At 43.9% G+C, this 21,959-nt stretch overlaps 1 protein-coding gene across 1 annotated transcript in view; it reads left to right on the top strand.

The window, feature by feature from the left end:
• LOC121559493 (C-type lectin domain family 6 member A-like) overlaps positions 1 to 21,959 on the top strand; it is a 49,675-nt gene that overhangs the window by 15,659 nt on the left and 12,057 nt on the right. The window contains exon 2 of the mRNA XM_045214779.1: positions 16,663 to 16,785. Coding sequence (XP_045070714.1) covers positions 16,663 to 16,785 — 123 coding nt within the window. The remainder of the gene's footprint in view (positions 1 to 16,662; positions 16,786 to 21,959) is intronic.

Here is a 21,959-nt window from a genome sequence, read left to right on the forward strand (position 1 = left end):
TCTCACCCCGTGGGGTCAAAATGGTCACAAGAACGGTGAGCAAAAATCCCAGAACCACACGGGGGAACCTAGTGAATGACCTGCAGAGAGCTGGGACCAAAGTAACAAAGCCTACAATCAGTAACACACTACGCCGCCAGGGACTCAAATCCTGCAGTGCCAGACGTGTCCCCCTGCTTAAGCCAGTACATGTCCAGGCCCATCTGAAGTTTGCTAGAGTGCATTTGGATGATCCAGAAGAGGATTGGGAGAATGTCATATGGTCAGATGAAACCAAAATATAACTTTTTGGTAAAAACTCAACACGTCGTGTTTGGAGGACAAAGAATGCTGAGTTGCCCCCAAATAACACCATACCTACTGTGAAGCATGGGGTTGGAAACATCATGCATTGGGGGTGTTTTTCTGCAAAGGGACCAGGACGACTGATCCGTGTAAAGGAAAGAATGAATGGGGCCATGTATCGTGAGATTTTGAGTGAAAACCTCCTTCCATCAGCAAGGACATTGAAGATGAAACGTGGCTGGGTCTTTCAGCATGACAATGATCCCAAACACACCGCCCGGGCAACGAAGGAGTGGCTTCGTAAGAAGCATTTCAAGGTCCTGGAGTGGCCTAGCCAGTCTCCAGATCTCAAACTCATAGAAAATCTTTGGAGGGAGTTGAAAGTCCTTGTTGCCCAGCGACAGCCCCAAAACATCACTGCTCTAGAGGAGATCTGCATGGAGGAATGGGCCAAAATACCAGCAACAGTGTGTGAATACCTTGTGAAGACTTACAGAAAACGTTTGACCTGTGTCATTGCCAACAAAGGGTATATAACAAAGTATTGAGAAACTTTTGTTATTGACCAAATACTTATTTTCCACCATAATTTGCAAATAAATTCATAAAAAATCCTACAATGTGATTTTCTGGATTTTTTGTCTGTCATAGTTAACGTGTACCTATGATGAAAATTACAGGCCTCTCTCATCTTTTTAAGTGGGAGAACTTGCACAATTGGTGGCTGACTAAATACTTTTTTTCCCCACTGTATCTAGTAACTAGTGATGACCATTTCATGTGGCTTTCATTTTGGCTGCAGTCAGAGGACATTGCTGTGAGAGGTCAGTGTGACATCACTTCCTGGTGGTGACAGCCCAGCGTTTTTCTGGCTTTTTTATTTTAAAAGTGAAAACCTAGCTATGATGTCAGTCATGAAATAGTGAACAAAAATATTAACTAGCTAAAAGCTTTATTAGTTGTTGTTTTTGTGTGACGATATTGTAGAAGCGAGATGTCAACAGGAAGTCACTGACCTCTAAGTTCACACATATGTGAAGCTAGCCATAAAGGAATATTTTATGTATCATTAAGGAAAATATAGGGAGATGCCAAAGGTAAACTATAATAAACATGACTGACATTTTATAATCCAGATGCATGTCTAAATAAGGAATATAGTCAATACAATGTGTAAACAGGCTTTAATGAATGTATGTATTTTATTTTTAAAAGTTTCTGAGCCACGCCACCAATATAATGAGATAAGGGGAAGAGGCCCCATATGGAAAAGCGCCCATGGCCGTTTGGAGTAAACAACATGTGTTATTGGACTTTGAAAGATAATAGTGGTGTGGCAGTTAAATATGTTAATCAGTTAACTTAAGGGAAGTAGCTTTGTATGCTATATAAACATGACTGTGCATTTGTGTGTGTATAAAAGAGATTTCTGAGCCAGAGAGAGACAGTTGCTCCATGGAGCAAGCTCGGCTTTATTATGCAATAAAGTCAAATTTTTGGATTCACAAGCTCCAGTTTCTTGAGAGATATTTTTGAGTTGACTACATTTGAGTCAAATATTTCTACGACATATTTGGCGAGCTTTGCCAGGAGTTGAAAACAGGGACCAGAGACGGTGTACATCTGCAGTTGTGAAACGGCTTGGACGGACCATACAAACAAAAGCGGCCACTTTTAAAAGGTAAGCCAAGTTCTTACTTATATATTATAACGTTTGTGTGGTTCGATCCGGGGCTCGGCATCAGCTGCAGAAATACCAAGTAGGTCTCTCCAAATTTAAGAACCAGAAAATTAGAGACTGGGAGCTTTTGGATTTAAAATACATGCTAAATGATGAAAAGCCTCGAGGGTTGCAATAAGTAGAAAATAGTATAAGTAGATCTGCTCGGTAGGTGGATGGTCTGCTTGGGTTGGTGTGAGTCAGTCATTGTGGTTGAGTGGGGTGGGTTATCTGTCTCGTTTGAGTTGATCATTTGGTCAGTATGAATGCATCTGTTTGACTAAACCGACGGTTTGACATGTCTTGTACTCGTCGATGTCACTCGGTTGTTTGTCTGAACCGTTTGTTCAAAACATTTGATTCAATTGTTCGTCCTGTTGGTAATTCCGTTTAATCCATTGTGATTTGATTGGTTGTGGTCAAGTTGGATGATTCATCTGTCTCATTCAGGTTGCTAATCTGGACAGTCTGATTGATCTGTTTGATTCGATTGCTCAATTCGTGCGTTCAATTGTCGGGGTCACTCGGCTGCTCATCTTATCGTCTGTTCGATTCGATCGATTCATTTGATTCATTTTGCTGATCACTTTGTCTGGGTCATTTCAGCACGGGTGGCTGTCCATCTGGTAAAGCGATCAGATAATAACATTTTACAAAGTCCTGCGAATACCGCTTTAAATCTGGTCGAGGAAGTGAATCGTTTTTTAGGACTGCTTAGGTAGGCGAAATCCTGTACAAATATCGCTTTTTCTCTGTGTCGAGGAAGTGAATCAGAGAAAGAGGGCAGAATTTACAGGTCGCTTAGGAAAGCGTAGTAGAAGTCCAGGTGTGTCGAGGAAGTGTATCACCTAGGGGGCTAAATAAATAGAAATCCTGTATAAAACTGTTTTCTTGTGTCGAGGAAGTGTATCAAGAAGGGGTTAAGTTTACAGGTAACTTAGACAAGTGCGTGAACGAGTGAGAGTGCAAGTGAGTGTGAAAATCTCTGTCCTTGGTGGGGAAAGGTTGACTCACCTTTTCTGGACCGTTACTTAAGTGTAACCTGGTAGGAAGGACGCACCCGGTCTCACACCAGGAGAGAAAGAGTGAATGGTGTGTGGATGCTCGTAGGGGTAGGAACACACATATAGCTGAGTGATTTAAAGCTAAGATAAAACACTAGCAAGGGAAAGATTTATGAGGTGTCCACACAAAGGAAAAGTGGACATCAGGAGAAATAATTTATTATTACATAAAGAATATAGCTGAGTGATTTAAATCTAAGATAAAACACTAGCAATGGAAATATTTATGAGGTGTCCACACAAAGGAAAAGTGGACATCAGGAGAAATTATTTTATTATTACATAAAGAATATAGCTGTGTGATTTCAAGCTAAGATAAAACACTAGCAAGGGTAAGATTCATGAGGTGTCCACACGAAGGAAAAGTGGACATCAGGAAATATTATTATTATTATATAAAGAGACTGTCAAATGCCCATTAATAATAAATAAGTTCTAACCAAACAATAATCAAAGAAGCACAAATAGTTTAACAATAAAAGCAAATACTAATATAACAAATAAATAAATAGGAGGAATACTAAAATAGATTTAAAAGGAAGTTAAAAATATAGGCCATAAATATGAATAAAACGGCGGTAGGAATACTGAGTGCTAGGTATCCCTTAGGCAAGGAAGAAATAGCGAAAAAATCTGAAAAATGGGAGAAACGCACCAGGACAATGGGCACCAAATGGCCAGAAGGAGGAACATTTGATGTCACGGTGTGTGAGGAAATGGAAACACTGATAAAGAACCATAAAGCAAAAAACACAGGAAAGAAGAGAAGCACCAAAAAAGAAAGAGAAAAATAAGTACTCATCATGTTCAAAATGGAAGGAGAAGGATTGCTAAAGAACATGCGAGAAGCCAGAAACATTTTGAGAAAATATGATGAGAAAACAAACAAAAAGAAAGCAGATTGGTCTGTGGGACCTCCACCATATGTTTGTGGACAATATCCCCAGGTGTCCAGAGTAGTATCAATAAAAGGAGAAATAGAAATGGAAGAAGAAAGACCTTTGTTTACATCCTCCCAAAGGATGGAAAAAGACTCAAAGAAAACAGAAGGAATCAAGCGAAGGGCAGAAATCAAGCCAAACAGATTGGACTGCTATGGAGAGCTGAGGGAAGTATTGGGAAGAATGAAAATGACAAAGAGAGATGATGGAGAACTCTCAGATGAAGAAATGGCAGATATTGAAGCAACAAACAAACTAAAAGAGAGAAAAATTGACAGGATGAGGAGAATGTTGAGAGGAAAGGAAGAAAAAGAGAGGGAGCAAAGTGAGGTAAGACAGCGTACAGGCAGAGATCTAGAGGAGGAAGAAGGAGCAGCAGCTGAAATATGGGGAGATTGCAATCAAGGCGTAAGGGAAGAAAGATTGCGCAATAGGAGAACATTGAGAAGACCTGAAAAATACAAGGGACAATATCCAATTCTAATAAAAGGTACCCAGGCTCACTATGTTCCGTGGGGATCACAGGACCTGGAAGGATTAGTTGCTCGTCTGCCAGATTTGCATGATGGGGCAGGAAAATGGATTAGGATTTTTGAGGAACAAACCATGGGGAACTGCTGGCTGTGGGGGATCTGAAGGCACTGTTGGCAAGGGTGGTTGGAAAGGCACAAATTGAGGATATACTGGGGAACAGTGACCTGAGTAGAGAAGTGAGTGACCCACAAGGAGATGGGATGGACTTTGATTCACACCGCCCCGAAGTCTGGAAAGCACTAAGACTGGAATACCCGGCGAGAATTGACCCAAGTCACTGAAAGGGGGGACACTGGGAGAAACTGAGAATCCAGCTGCCTATCTACATGAACAGAGGAAACGATGGAGACTGGAAACAGAACGAGATCCAGAAGGGGACGCACTGATGACAACTCTATTCCGAAACTCCATAATAGAGGCAATTCCCCAATCAGTGAGAAGCAGGCTGGAGGATGTGGTGGGACTAACCTCAAAGACACACACATAATTCTGTGACCATGTGATACATGCAGTAGAAAAACACAGAAAGGATGAACAGAGACTTATGGAGCAGGGGAGAGACATTCAGAGGAAACTGACTCAACTCCAATTGGAAGAACTGACAAACAGAGGGAAGAAGAAAATCCAGGCCCCAGTAACAGCACCTGCAAATGAAACAGGAATAATGGCTGCAGTCACTCCAGGAGGGCCATATCTGCCTCCTGCGCCACAGCACCAGTAGTGAATGTGTATGCACAACAACCCCAGCAATGGAATAATAACAATAAACAGCAAAAATGTCAGCAAAATAATCAAAAAGGAGGAAATTGGGGCCCACAAGGGCCACCTGGAATTTGCTGGGGATGCCAGCAGCAAGGGCATACCAGACGAAACTGCCCCACAAACCCCTAGCAACAACAGGGGAACAGAAGCCAAAGTAATTGGAAACAAACTGGCGGCTGGCAACAAAATCAGAAACAATTCCAAGGTCCTGTGAATCCATGGGCAGGGCCCAATCAGGGGTACTAGGGGTGCCCAGAGAATCCTACTGGGGAGGGTCAGTTTCCAGTACTAACTACACGAGCTGATCAAGAACCTATGCTGCAGGTTCAAATAGAGAACAGAGGCACACCCATGATGGTTGACACTGGAGCCACTTACACATGTGTAAGTCCAAATTATGCCTCTCACCTCCCCATGTCTGGCAAATATGCCAAAACTATAGGATTCTCGGGACACACGCAGTTAATTCCAATGACAGCTCCAGTTCACCTGACAGCGGATGACAAATCCACAACCCTCCCTATACTTGTATCAGAACACACCCCTGTCAATCTATTGGGAAGATATGCCCTATGCAAAATGGGTATACAAATTTGATGTTCCTCTGAATGGGTAATTATAGACAGGGCAGGGTTAAACTTACAAATGGTAATGAAACAGGATACAGCAAATGTCTATTGGTTAGGGGATATTGAGACAGAAGTAGATAGGGTAGTAAAGAAATGGGGTAGGTTTATTCAGGATCAGATTCCAGAAGCAGAAAGAGGAAAGTCAGAATTTCACTGCACCATGCAATATGATCCCTATCGTGATGATCTTTTAGAGCAACTGTGGTTGTTAAATGCAAAATGGGAAATCAGTACCTATAATGTCTCAGTACATAATTATAGGAAAACAAGGAGCAGCAATGGAGGTGACGGACATGGATGGCTCAGACTTTGTGGCAAAATTGTATAATGTTTCTGAAGCTGCCCCACACATTACCTTACTGGTGAACAAGGGAATGGAGGCCAAGGATTTGTGCCCCATGATGAAGCGAGCAAAAACAATTCAATGGAACAAAACAGAAAATCCACAGATTTATCACTCAAAAGATAAAGCCTTAATCAAGATATACCATACTACAATAATGACTGGGGACCCCAGGGAAGTGGAAGTTACATCCCAACAGCTAACACAGCTAGGGGAAGTAACAGAATTTGAGGACCAGCAAAAACAGGAAATGGAGAAAAACATACCTCGTGAGGTATGGTCACAACATGATACAGATCTTGGATTGGTAAAATCGGCAAGTCCTGTGTTTGTCAAAACAAAGCAAGATGTTAAGCCCCCTTGGAGGGCTCAATACCATATGAAACCTGAAGCAGAAGAGGGCATCAGTGGCACAATTGAGGGACTGATAAAAGCAGGAGTACTGATAGAAACACAAAGTTGTTGTAATACACCTTTGTTGCCGGTCCTTAAAGTAGATGGAAAACGTGGAGGCTGGTACATGACTTAAGGGCCATAAATGACATAGTACAAGATTGGCCTGCTGATGTTCCAAACCCTCATACGCTACTCACCAATGTTCCCCCAGAAGCAAAGTACTTCACAGTGATTGACCTATGTGGAGCATTTTTTAGTGTGCCCCTGGCAGAAGAGTGCAGACAGAAGAGTGCAGACTTGTTTGCATTTACCTACAAAGGTAAACAACATACATATACTCGGACGCCACAGGGATTTAAGCATTCTCCTCATGTGTTCAATCAGGTGTTAAAAACAGATCTAGAAGATCTGATACTTGAAGGAACATTGATCCAGTGTGTGGATGATCTGTTGATCTGCGCTCCCTACTTAGAACAATGCCATGCTGATTCTATGAAGGTTTTAAATCGACTGGCAGTAGGAGGACACAAGGTGTCAAAAACGAAACTTCAGTACTGCCAATCTCAAGTTGAATATCTAGGAAGAACAATTGCACATGGAAAAAAGGTGATAGCACCAGGACAATAGGAAGGAATCAGCAAGGCACCACTCCCTCAAACAGTTGCTCAGATGATGACGTTCTTAGGGATGACTGGATTCAGCTCAGACTGGATAGAGGAGTATGCGGTTAAAACTGCTCCTCTGCGAGAAATCATGAAAGAAGCAGGACAACTAGACCTTAGAGCAAGCCTGGAATGGAACAGTGATGCATTGACTGCGTTTGAAACAATAAAGAAGGAAATGCAGTCAGCTCCGGCTCTAGCAGCCCCAGATTACACACAAAACCATTCTTGTTGTATTTGGCAAACAGATGTGATAGGTATGCAACAGCGGTACTTATGCAAGAGACATGCAGTGGAAGACGAAAACAACCTATTGCGTATTATAGTTCTAAACTAGATTCTGTTGCCCAGGGATATCCACCCTGTTATCAAGGTCTAGCTGCATTACAATATGCATATGACAAAGCAACCACAATTACTATGGGATACCCGGTAATAATATATACACACCATAAAATTGTGGAACTAATAGAACAAGGGAAGTTTGTCCTTTCCAATGCTAGAACTTTAGAATACATGACTCTATTGACCTATCCAGATGTTTCCATTAAACGATGTAGTACAGTAAACTCAGCTGAAAGAATCCCCTTAGAGTTTGAGGGGCAAGCACATGACTGTGTAGCAGATTCATTGACATTTACTCGACTAAGGCCAGACGTAGAGTCAACCCCGTTGTCCAGCCTGGGGGAAGAGTGCATAGAAGAGTATTTTGTTGATGGATCCTGTTATAAAGATCATGTGGGAAATCATGCAGGTTATGCAGTAGTGCAAAAACAAGGAGAAGATTTCAAAGAGGTGATAGCAGAATACTGTCCACAGCCATGCTCAGCCCAGTTGTCTGAACTAAAAGCACTCACTGCAGCTTGCATCCTAGGAAAATGAAAAACTGTTAATATCTATACTGATTCAGCATATGCACATGGGGTGTGTCATTTATTTGGGGCAGTCTGGAAGCAGCAAGGGTTCAAGAAAAGCGATGGTACACCCATACAACACCACGAGCAGATTGTGGAATTAATGATGGCGTTAATGTATCCCACTAAATTGGCGATAGTGAAATATCAGGCGCATAGGAAAGGAAAAGGATTTATAACCAAAGGAAACAATGCAGCTGATGAAGCTGCAGGAAAGGCATCTAGAGGCACCATCCCAGTGTTAACAGCACCGATGGTCATTATTGAATCCATACCACAGTCAGATGATATAATAAGGATGCAGGAAAGAGCAGGACCTTATGAACAGACTATGTGGCACCAAAGAGGGGCCACCAAAGATATGAAGGGATTATGGAGGTCTCATGAAGGAACCATAGTAGCACCCATTGTGTTGCTCAACTTACTGATAACTGATGATGCGCATGGTTTTGGCCATTGCGCAAGGGGGGAGATAGTAAGGAAAATTAAAAAACAAGGATACTGGTCTCCATACCTACAGGCAACAATAGATGAGGCATTAGCAAGATGTGAGGTGTGTGCACAAAACAATGTAAGGAAAGGAATAACAACGCCTATAGGGCATATGTCAGTTCCTGAAGGACCATTTTGACACTTAAGAATGGACTATGTAGATATGATAAAAAAGGTGAATGGCAAAGGGTACATGCTAGTGATCATAGATAGATGGAGGATGTCGAGGCACCAGATGGAGTCCAAGAAGCAGAAGCAAGCACGAGTCCAAGTGCCAACGTCGAAGGACAACAGGCACTCCCTCCTGAAAATCCGGAGAGTACGGAGGTGGGGCCTGATGATGTGGGGAATACTGCTGATAGGATACCTGCCATGGCAGATCCCCCAAACACAAGCAGAGACCCAGGGAATGGAGGGACAACAGGAGAAGGAGGAGGAAGCGATTTTTCTACCATTGAAGGAAGAGACTCCTCTGCTGTTGAGGAAAGGGACTTTCCCACAATTGACTTCTCTGCCCTCACATGGTCTCCGACATTTTAAGAACTGTGGAATTGCTCTAACGGTAATAGCAGTTAACCTAGGAGAGATGGTGGTGAGTCTGCCTACAACTATACAATATTCTAGAGATAGTCTTACGGAGCCAGGAAGAATTGTTGTTGTGAATAAAGAACAAGTATCATATACAGGATGGCCTAGATTGGGGAAATGTCAGATTGAAGGATATGCAATGTTTAGAATAAAATGCCTAAAAAATCATTAGGTAGAAGTTGAGCTAAAAGGGAATGGACATGGAAAAATAATGGATATAAAACAAGCCAAACATCTCATGATTTCATCAGTACTTAAGAAATTGGTTCCTGAAGCTAAAATAAGAAATAGAATAAAAAAGCACGTACCTTTGGAAACAGCTCAAAACAGCATTTCTATTCCAGCCCAAGTACTGACAGCTACGGAAACTCAAAAATCATTTTCAATACGTAGGATGAAACCTCTGCCAGAGAAATCACTTTGTGGGTGGGCTAATCATCAAACAAGAGGAGAAGCAATCTGGGATGAATATGGCTGCCAAATAGAAGTTAACAAAGGAGACACTAGTTGGTAAATTACTTTTAAGGAATTGACTCAAGAAAATAATGCAAAGTACATATTGGGAAATAGATAGCGTTAAAGGGTCAGAAGGGAATAGTATAACAACAATGGACATTGATCCTATTTCCAAACACCAATCTAGACAGGAAGAAGAACCTGAAATAGTTAATGTAACTATGATCACTACCCAAGGACCACTAATTACTATAGCAGTAGAACCAACAAAGACAGGATTAGAAAAAGTAGAAACAACTGGGTTTTTTCCAAATGTATGGGATTCTTTAACTAACTGGGGAAATCAGGAATACAGACAATCTACTTCAGCCCCAACAGTAATACAGAAAGTAATGAAAGCATCAACAAAAATAGAAAGGCTATGGGAGGGAGCCATGCAAAATGATTGGTACAAATGGGCACAATATTCAGCTAAAATAATTAATAGAAAAACTAATTGTTTAGTATGTGCTCCTTATCCGTTAAAATAATTGATAGTAATACCAAGTCCACACAGTTACAAGGACTGTGCTAACTTTAAACGAAGCTACTTGTCACGGTTTCGGCCGAGGCTGCTCCTCCTCCTTGCTCGGGCAGGCTTCGGCGGCGTCGTCCCCGGAGTACTAGCTGCCACCGTTGTATGTTTTCGATGTTTGTTTGGTTTTGTCTTATTTGTACACCTGTTTCCGTTTAGTGTTTATTATGTGTCCTATAAGTTCTCGTTTTGTTAGTCGTGTGTTGTGTGTAATTGTTCCGCCTATCAGCAGGTGCTGTTATTGTTTTGCTCCGTTGTTTGGAGAGTTTTCGCGCTTGTGTGCACTTGTTTTCGTCGTCTTATACTAAAGTCTGTTGGACGAAACTTCTGTGTCCTGCGCCTGATTCCTGCAACACATCCACATTCAGCTATCTGACAGAATTACACACCTACTATGGAATCAGCAGGAGCAGCAGCAGCGCCCGAGTCGTTCAAGGAGCGCGTCCGCGGGCAGGACGACAGGATTAATCAACTCGGGACCGCCCTGCAGGGAGTGATAAATACTCTGCACCGATGGGAGACCAGTGGGGTACCCACACCTCCACCTACCTCACCACCACCATCGGTCAGTCCGCCCGTCCAGGCTCCGGAACCCAGTGGGATTCGGCTCTCGCTCCCGAGGGCGTATGATGGCACCGCTGCCGGGTGTCAGGGTTTCCTCCTGCAGGTGGAGCTCTACCTAGCCACCGTACACCCGGCGCCCTCGGGACACGAGAGCGTTTCCGCCCTCATCTCCTGTCTCACTGGCAAGGCGTTGGAGTGGGCCAACGCCGAATGGAGGGGGATAGACGCCGCTACTATCACCTACGCAGAGGGGAGGCGTCTATTCTACCTCCGGCAGGGGAAGAGGAGCGCCCAGGAGTTCGCCTTGGAGTTCCGGACTCTAGCGGCGAATGCAGGGTGGAATGAGCGGGCCCTCATCGACCACTATCGATGCAGCCTGCGGGAGGACGTCCGCCGAGAGCTGGCTTGCAGGGACACCAACCTCTCGTTCGACCAGTTGGTGGACATGTCCATCCGTCTTGACACCCTGCTGGCCACCCGCGGACGTCCCGAGTGGGGGCCGTCCATTCCACCCTCCAGCACCTCCGAGCCGAGCCCTATGGAGCTTGGGGGGTGCTGCCGCTAGAGAGAGGAGGAGAAGGAGTCCGAGGGGGTGAATTACTACCGGAGGTTTATCCGGGGTTTTGGACAGGTGGCAGCTCCCATAACGTCTCTTCTAAAGGGAGGTCGGTGCGCTTGCAGTGGTCTGCTGAGGCTGATAGGGCTTTTGGGAGACTGAAGGACCTGTTTGCCTTGGCGCCCGGTGCTGGCGCATCCGGATCCCGCGCTACCATTCCAGGTCGAGGTAGACGCGTCTGAAGCCAGTATAGGGGCCGTGCTCTGCAACGGTCTGGCACGCCACCGAAACTCCGTCCCTGTGCTTTCTACTCTAAAAAGCTCAGTCCGGCGGAGCGAAATTATGACGTGGGGGACAGGGAGCTGCTAGCCGTGGTACAGTCCCTAAAGGTGTGGAGGCATTGGCTTGAGGGGCTCAACACCCTTTCCTAATTTTGACTGACCACCAAAACCTGGAGTACATCCGGGCAGCTAGGAGACTAAACCCTCGCCAGGCTAGGTGGAACATGTTTCTGGCCCGGTTCGTTTTTAAGATCACGTACATCCCTGGGTCCCAGAACGGTAAGGCAGATGCCCTGTCCCGGCAGTATGACACGGAGGAGAGGTCCGTTGAGCCCACGCCCATACTACCGCCGTCTTGCCTGGTGGTACCGGTGGTGTGGGAGGTCGATTCCGAAATCGAGCGGGCGTTGCGTGCCGATCCTAGCCCTCCACAGTGTCCTGTGGGTCGGACGTACGTTCCGCTCGAGGTTCGGGATCGAAGCTTATATATTGGGCTCACACGTCACCCTCCTCTGGACATCCAGGTATTGGCCGGACAGTGCACTGCCTTAGCACAAAATACTGGTGGCCAACGTTAGCCAGGGATGTGAGGGTTTATGTTTCCTCCTGCTCGGTGTGTGCCCAGTGTAAGGCACCCAGACACCTGCCCCGGGGTAAGCTACAACCCCTGCCCGTTCCACAACGACCCTGGTCTCACCTCTCGGTGGATTTTGTTACTGACCTTCCCCCCTCCCAGGGAAATACCACCATCCTGGTCGTTGTGGATCGGTTCTCGAAGGCCTGTCGTCTCCTTCCCATGCCGGGTCTCCCCACTGCCCTACAGACCGCTGAGGCACTATTCACCCACGTCTTCCGGCATTACGGGGTACCCGAGGATATAGTGTCTGATCGAGGCCCCCAGTTTACCTCTCGAGTCTGGAGAGCGTTCATGGAGCGCTTGGGGGTCTCGGTGAGCCTTACCTCGGGGTACCACCCAGAGAGCAATGGGCAGGTTGAACGGGTAAACCAGGATGTGGGTAGGTTTCTGAGGTCGTATTGCCAGGGCCGGCCGGAGGAGTGGGCGAGGTATGTTCCCTGGGCCGAGATGGCCCAGAACTCCCTTCGCCACTCCTCCACCAGACTAACTCCTTTCCAATGTGTATTAGGGTACCAACCGGCTCTGGCACCTTGGCATCAGAGCCAGATCGAGGCCCCTGCGGTGGATGAGTGGGTGCGGCGCTCGGAGGAGACGTGGAACGCTGCTCACGTACATCTGCAGCGGGCCATCCGTCGACACAAGGCGAGCGCCGATCTCCACCGCAGTGAGGGACCGGTGTACGCACCGGGAGATCGAGTCTGGCTCTCGACCAGAAACCTGCCCCTCCGCCTGCCCTGCCGGAAGCTGGGTCGGCGGTTTGTGGGGGGCCTTTTAAAGTCCTGAGGAGGTTGAACGAGGTGTGTTACAGATTACAACTACCTATTGATTATAAGAATATTAACCCCTCGTTCCATGTGTCTCTCCTCAGGCCGGTGGTAGCTGGTCCACTCCAGGACTGTGAGATAGCAGAGACTCCTCCGCCCCGCTGGACATCGAGGGGGCTCCGGCGTACACAGTTCGGTCCATCCTGGATTCGAGACGTCGGATGGGGGGTCTCCAATATCTCGTGGAGTGGGAGGAGTACGGTCCGGAGGAGCGGTGCTGGGTGGCGAGGAGAGATATCTTAGACCCGTCCCCTTCTGACTGAGTTCCATCGTGGTCATCCCACGCGCCCTGCTCCGCGTCCTCCTGGTCGTCCCGAGGCCGGGGTCAGCGGACGCTGGAGCCGCGCGTCAAGGGGTGGGTACTGTCACGGTTTCGGCCAAGTTTGCTCCTCCTCCTTGTTCGGGCAGGCTTCGGCGGTCGTCGTCTCCGGAGTACTAGCTGCCACCGTTCGTTGTTTCTGTGTTTGTTTGGTTTGGTCTGTTTTGGTACACCTGTTTCTCATTTTGTCTTGATTATGTGCCCTTTAAGTTCTCGTTGTTTCTGTTTTGTGGTTGTGTGTAGTTGTTCCTTGTCAGCTGGTGCTTCCAGTCAGTTTATGCTCTATTTTGTATGAGATAGATAGTCCGCACTTTCGCAGTGTTTTGCATTTATACGCTGTGTGCGTTATATTTTCTCGTGCCTCCGGCTCTGGTTGTAGCCGTTCATTTTTGTGGACTTTACTAAAGTATTTTTGGACTAGCATCTGTGTCCTGCCTCTGATTCCTACACCACACCTACGCCCGCTCTGACACTGTCCTGCAGAATGTTTATCATTTTTGGGAAATCCCTATCATTACAGATTCTATAATCAAGTAGGATGGGGAGAGTGGTGTAAAAAAATTGATATCAGAATAGAGCCCAGAAAAATGGAAGCACCGGAAAAATACCATATAGACTATAATCTAAATGATGAATGCTACAATAAAACGGATGGGGAGCACGATTTGGGAAAATTGCGTTCATCCACCTCTGGCCTGCTGGCTCCCCTTCCTCTGCGGAAGCATAGTTCCCGCTCAGCCCAGTCAAAATCGTTCGCTGCTCTGGCACCCCAATGGTGGAACAAGCTCCCTCACGACGCCAGGACAGCGGAGTCACTCACCACCTTCCGGAGACATTTAAAACCCCACCTCTTTAAGGAATACCTGGGATAGGATAAAGTAATCCTTCTACCCCCCCTCTTAAAAATAAATAAATAAATAAATAAAAAATAAAATTGTAAAGTGGTTATCCCACTGGTTATAGGGTGAATGCACCAATTTGTAAGTCGCTCTGGATAAGAGCGTCTGCTAAATGACGTACATGTAAATGTAAATGTAAAATGTAAGGGAAAGTGTGAGACCACATGGCACCTAAATAAAGATATATCCTGGAATGCAGACCCCACAGAGCGGTTTATCAGGCAGCACGATCAAGTACTGGGGTAATAGCTACAATTGGAGGGCTGGGTGACCCTGGGGAATGTGAGAAGCAAACACTGGCAATGCCATTGATTTTTCCTTATGAGGATCAATCGGTGGCAGTGGCAGATTTATTTTGGGTATGTGGAGAACAAAAGATTAGAGCTACTTTGCCTAAAGGATGGAAGGGAGTATGTTCTAGAGTACAAATGCTTCAGGAGGTGGTTATATCAGAGTGGGAGGTAGACAAAAGAACAAATAGGGATGCACAGAATAATAATAAAAGGGTAAAAAGATCATATGAACATGACCCCAGTGTATATTTAGATGGAATAGGTAAACCCAGAGGAATTCCAAATGAATATGAGGCAAGAGATTCAATTAAAGCAGGATTTGAATCAACAAAAACCTAGAATGGATCAATTATATTTATTATAATCAACAAAGGTTTATTAATTACACAGACTCTGCATTATCAGCTCTAGGAGAGCAAGTACATGCTACTAGTAGAATGGCATGGCAGAATAGGCAGGCTCTAAACTGGCTATTAGCAGAAAAAGGTGGAGTTTGTGTTATTTTTGGAGATGAATGTTGTACTTTTATCCCCAATAATACTGCCCCGGATGGTTCTTTCACTGAAGCAATGACTAAGCTCAAAGGACTACGAAAAGAGGTTAAGGATAATGCTGGGTATGATACTCATGTTTGGGACTGGATGGAATTAACTTTGGGAAAATGGGGTGCAATGTTTACAAAAATGGCAATAATGATAGGAATGTCACTTGTAGTGATGGGAGTAGTGTTTTGTTGTATACTACCTCTGTTAAAATCACTTTTGATTCAAACCACAGTAAAACAAATTACTGTACAGACCATTGTTACTAGTTCAGCCAAAGAAATACACCCAGTTCAGGGAGCTCCAGGACAGTATGTAAATGAATATGGGAAGTTTTGTAATGTTAAAGGAGGACCAATGGACTGTCCATTTGGGAATCCTGAATGTTTGTATGGAGTTGTTCCTGGGGGTGGGTGGGCTTGCCATGGTTACAAAGCCCAATAGAACAATTTGGAGGTTAATTTAGAGGAAAACCTTCCAGACTTGTAACCAATTCCTGACTGGGCTCTGGGTCCTCATCAGGATGGGTCAAGTAATGAGAAAGATATATTGGTTTAAATATATGCATGTAAAATGTAACCACATATGGCAAGGCTAAGAATAAGTAAATGCACATGCTTACATTCATTTTTAAAATTAATCTTTGTATTATATAGGAATAGGGGGGATTATATAGGAATATTTTATGTATCATTAAGGCAAATGTAGGGAGATGCCAAAGGTAAAATATAATAAACAGGTTTGATATTTTATAATCCAGATACATGCTTAAATAAGGAATATAGCCATGTAGTATATGCTGTGTTTTAAATGAATGTATGTGCTCTTTCACAAAAGCTCTCAACAGTATGCGATACATTAGTTATTTGTTAAGAAGGGGCCTAAGCCACACAGCCAATAGAATGATAGAATGAGAGGCTTCATGTAGAAAAAAGCATTCATGGCCTTTTGGAGTGGACATTGTGTGACAGCTGGATGTTGAAAAAGAAGGATGGTGTAGAACTAAAATAAGTTAGGAATTTGCCATAAGGGGGTAACTGTATATGCCATGTATGCATGTTTGTGCATTTGTGTGTGTGTATAAAAGGGATGTCTTAGCCAGAGAGAGACAGTTGTTCCATGGAACATCTCGGCATTTGTTATTAGATAATAAAGGTCTAATTTTTGGATTCACAAGCTCCAGTTTCTTGAGAGATATTTTTGAGTTGATTACTTTTGAGTTAAATATTTCTACTACACTACTCAACTACTGGTCATTGAAGTTATAATCATACAGTAGATATTACCATTACAAGCCAGTTAGAAAGGTAATCATAAGTAAGTTAACACTATAAGAGGTCAGACTGAATTAGTTGATTAATTGATTGATTGGGGTAATCATTTATAGATTCGGCACGGTTAGTTAAGATGGCCAGCTACATCAACAAACAAGTGATTGATTTAAACGAAGTTACTGAAGAAAACCGGAACAGAGCAACGAGGAGCGTGAAGACTGAGACCCATCTCTCAGGTAAGAACTAAGAATTCTATGCATCTTATTCTCTCAAACACAGGAGCTGAGGCACACAGGCAGGTCTGCCACGTACAAATGGAACATATTCACACACACACTAATACCACATAATGGAAAAACACTTGTATATTTTTGGGGGTTTCTGTCTTCTGTGTGGTTCAGTTGGTATGGAGCGCGGTGTTCAAAACCTGCTGGGGTCACGTACACTAAAATATATGCATTCAATGTATCTTTTCACTTTAGTTATTGGAACTATTTAAATAAGATTAATTTAAAATAACATTTTGAAACAACAACACAGGGGACACCTCACCACTTTTTGGCTAAACAGCTGAGAGACGGGGCTGGAGAAATATAACCACTCTCAAATTCATAGAGAGAGCTACAGTATGTATGCAAGGACTGACCATTATAAGAATATTCTAAGATAAATAAACAACGCATAGGACTAGAGGTCAAGAGGGAACGTACGATCAATGGAAAGAGTTGTTTTTCAGTTCAACATCTGTTTAGAATCTGTGTAGGGGTTCCAACCAGGGACTCACAGCTACATGTGGCAAGTTCTCATTGGTCCAAGTTGTCTATACATTGAGCCTGAAACGGGATTCTTGGTATTTGGCCATTGGCCCAATTTTATTGCAAGGAATTCTAATTGGTCAGCCAGCCACATGCTAGGATTGAGGCTATAAACTCCATCCTGTCTCTTTGTTCAGTGGAGAAACACTGAGGACAGGGAAGAATGAACATCTGCCATCTACTTTCCAGCATAACGACTATGATTTGTTTTCTTTGAATAAATATATTTTTCTCCCCCTGATTTGCTTTGGGGTCAGTGTTATTGAAGAATAACATTACATTTACGTCATTTAGCAGACACTCTAATCCAGAGCGACTTACAGTTAGTGCCTACATTATTATTTATTTTTTCATACTGGCCCCCTCTGGGAATCGAACCCACAACCCTTGCGTTGCAAACATCATGCTCTACCAACTGAGCTACCTCCCTGCCGGCCATTCCCTCCCCTACCCTGGACGACGCTGGGCCAATTGTGCGCCGCCCCATTGGTCTCCCGGTTGCGGCCGGCTACGACAGAGCCTGGATTTGAACCAGGATCTCTAGTGGCACAGCTAGCACTGCGATGCAGTGCCTTAGACCCCTGCGCCACTCGGGAGACATCAACTGCTAACACCATTCATGATCAAACGAGGCCATTGCGTTTCATCCCCTCTGGCCTGCTGGCTCCCTACCTCTGCGGAAGCATAGTTCCCGCTCAGCCCAGTCAAAACTGTTCGCTGCTCAAAACAAATAATAAAAAAAATAAAAAATATAAAAAAACATTGTAAAGTCGTTATCCCACAGGCTATAAGGTGAATGCACCAATTTGTAAGTCGCTCTGGATAAGAGCGTCTGCTAAATGACGTAAAAATGTGAGGCTATACAGTGCTTGTTTACAATTCCATTGTTTATAATTCCATCCGAAAACAAGCTTATATTTTCAGTTCTGATGGGGTTAGATAGTTAAACTTATTTTTTCAAGAATCAATAGGTAAATATCACTAATTTAAATTGATGTAAAAAAAAAATGGATATAGCAATTGCAGATTGCCCCTTTAAATCATGCTACAGCTATATTGTGTATCTTTGGTCCTTTTTTCTTCATTTAGTAGCTTCCTGTTTATAAGACTTGCCATGACTACGCTCTTGAGCAAACTGTTGCTGCCAACCCACAATTGGGGGAAAACCAATGACACATTGGAAATGTTAGGTTCTCAGAATTAGTTAAGGATTTGTGGGATGATGTGTGTTCTGTTTTAATCTAAATCATTAGTGATGATGGTGTGTGTGTGTGTGTGTGTGTGTGTGTGTGTGTGTGTGTGTGTGTGTGTGTGTGTGTGTGTGTGTGTGTGTGTGTGTGTGTGTGTTCCTCTGCAGATGGAAAACCAAGACTCTACAGCCTGGTTGCCGTGTGTTTTGGAGTGCAGTGTGTTCTACAAGTCACTCTCAACATCTCCCTGAGGCTGGCTTTCTGTGAGTGAGATTGGGCCCCTATTTGGCCATCGATGGGCAGTCACGGATTACAAGGCATAACGTCACTTCCTTATGAAAAATGCCACAGACAGGCCTTGCCAAATATTACGTCCTGCTTGAAAGTGATTGGACACTTAAAACATTCTATCAACTGCAGTGCACCACAGACAGACATCAGAGAGGAACCAATAGAGACGCATATCAGAGCAGCTACTCAACTACTGGTCATTGAAGTTAGATTCATACAGTAGATATTACCATTGCGAGTCAGTTAGAAAGGTAATCATAAGTAAGTTAACACTATAAGAGGTCAGACAGACTGAATTAGTTGATTAATTGATTGATTGGGGTAATCATTGATATTCGGGTACAGTTAGTTAAGATGGCCAACTACGTCAACAAACAGGTGATTGAATTAAACAAAGTTACTGAAGAAAACCGAACAGAGCAGCAAGGAGCGTGAAGACTGAGACCCATCGCTCAGGTACAAAGAATGATCTCTATCTTTCACTCTCTCACACGCGGATGCAGGCAGGTATGAATGCACGCACGCACGCACACACACACACACACACACACATTATAGTAAAACACATTTTTTTGGTTCTGTCTTCTGTTTGGTTCAGTTGGTACGGAGCGTGGGGTTCAAAACCTGCTGGGGTCACGTACACTAAAATGTATCAATTCAAATTTATTTTTTTACTTCTATTTTGAAACTATTTGGAACTATTTAAAGATAACCAATTGAAAATAACCTTTTTAAACAACAACACAGTGGACACCCCGCCACTGTTTTTGGTAAACAGCTGAGGGACGGGGCTGGAAAAATGTAAACACTCTCAAATTCATAGAGAGAGATATGTATGCAAGGACTGACCATCCACAAGATCAAAATGATAGTTTTAACCATCTGAGGCTATATGGTGTTTGTTTACAATTCCATCGTGAAACAAGCTGACATTTTGGGTCGTGATGGGGTTAGACGGTTAAACTAAGCTCATGAGTCATTTACAGTATAAGTTATATTCTTAAAAAATCCGTGGGGAAATGTCATTAATTGTAAAGCATTTTTTTATTGATTTTTTATATATAGAAATCGCAGATCGTGCATTTTAAATCATGCTACAGCTATATTGTGTAATTTTGGCAATTTCTTCATACAGTAACTTCCTGTTTTTCATATTTGAGATGACTGCAAGCTTGGGCAAACTGTTGCTGCCAACCCTCAATCTCAATATAGTCCCAAATGCTACCCTATTAGCACAGTTGCCTTTACCAGGGCCCATAGGGCTCTGTTCAAACGTAGTGCACCATATATGGAATAGGGGGCCATTTGGGACTACCCCTTTTCTAATGCACTACTTTTGCCTAGGGCCCATGGAGCAGATATACTGTATATCTTTTATTATTTACATTTTAGTCATTTAGCAGACGCTCTTATCCAGAGCGACTTACAGTTAGTGAGTGCATACATTTTTTTATTTTATTTTTCATACTGGCCCCTCGTGGGAAATGAACCCACAACCCTGGCGTTGCAAACGCCATGCTCTACCAACTGAGCTACACGGGACTATTATTATCACAATGTAGTTAAGTGATGACAAAGCAAGTATCACAATTCCAGAAATGTTTCAATATTTCTCGACACACAAAAACACACCCATTGTAATTATGTAGTACAAAGAAATGTGCACCCTGTTCACAACGGTCTATTCTTTTGTGGCGCGTGAGTTTCAAGTTTGGGGAAGTTCACCCTAGCATTTCTACTGATCTACGTGCCAGTTATGATTTTCATGTGTATTTTCGTGGAACAGTTTAATTTCAGTAACGTTTTTGTTTCTCAATATCAACCAGCCTCTGCCATATGGACACATTGATACACCTTGATTGGCTTAATAAATCAGCGCATGGAACTAAGCAAAATAGCCTATAGGCCAATGTAGCAGTAGGCCTATTGACAACTAAGTAAAAATGCATAAACCCCCACAAATAAAAACAGAAAATATCCTGTTGAAAATGCAGGTTCTTTCAATCTCATTCATCTCTCTACTCAGCCTGCCTGCCTCCCTTTCGGTCTTGACTTGCGCTATCACAAATGAAGTGCAATGTTGTATCAAATCAATCAGTTAGTGAAGGGCCACAATGTATCAAATCAATCAGTTAGTGAAGTGCAACGTTGTATCAAATCAATCAGTTAGTGAAGTGCAACATTGTATCAAATCAATCAGTTAGTGAAGAGCAACGTTATATCAAATCAATCAGTTAGTGAAGGGCAACATTGTATCAAATCAATCAACTGGGTCCGGCCCAATGATTGTAAATATGAAGGTCCGGCCAGAAGCTGACGCTAGAGAACTTGCAACATTTAATCAACTAGCCTATTCCGGGCCCTCAGAGTTTTTGTGCCAGTGAGCTCGGGACAGACACAGCTGTTTTCACGCAAAGGGAGATCAGGTATTTTATGACATTTCCACTGGATATATGCTGACTTCAGAACATGACATTTTGCTGTTTCACACCGTGGACTGGTGTTTATCAAAAGGGAGAGTGTTGTAAAGGTCTCTGACCTACTCGCTGTAAGCCGTCTCATCGTCGTCGGTGATCAGGCCTACCACCGTCGTGTCATCGGCAAACTTAATGATGGTGTTGGAGTTGTTCGCGGCCACACAGTCATGGGTGAACAAAGAGTACAGGAAGGGACTAAGCATGCACCCCTGAGGGACCCCATGTTGAGGGTCAGTGTGGTGGATATGTTGTTGCCTACCCTCACCACCTGGGGGCGGCCCATCAGGAAGTCCAGGATCCAGCTGCAGAGGGAGTTGTTTAATCCCAGGGTCCTTAGTTTAGTGATGAGCTTGGACGGCACTATGGTGTTGAACGCTGAGCTGTAGTCAATGAACAGTATAGAGATTGCATCATCTGTGGATCTGTGGGGAGGTATGCGAATTGGAGTGGGTCCAGGGTGTCTGGGATGATGGTGTTGATATGAGCCATGACCAGCCTTTCAAAGCATTTCATGGCTACAGGTGTGAGTGCTACGGGGCGATAGTAATTTAGACAGGTTAACTTGGCATTCTTGGGCACAGGGACTATGGTGGTCTGCTTGAAACATGTAGGTATTACAGACTGGGTCAGGGAGAGG

The sequence above is a fragment of the Coregonus clupeaformis genome, unplaced genomic scaffold (genome assembly GCF_020615455.1).
Source record: "Coregonus clupeaformis isolate EN_2021a unplaced genomic scaffold, ASM2061545v1 scaf0312, whole genome shotgun sequence".
NCBI classification, from domain to species: Eukaryota; Metazoa; Chordata; class Actinopteri; order Salmoniformes; family Salmonidae; genus Coregonus; species Coregonus clupeaformis.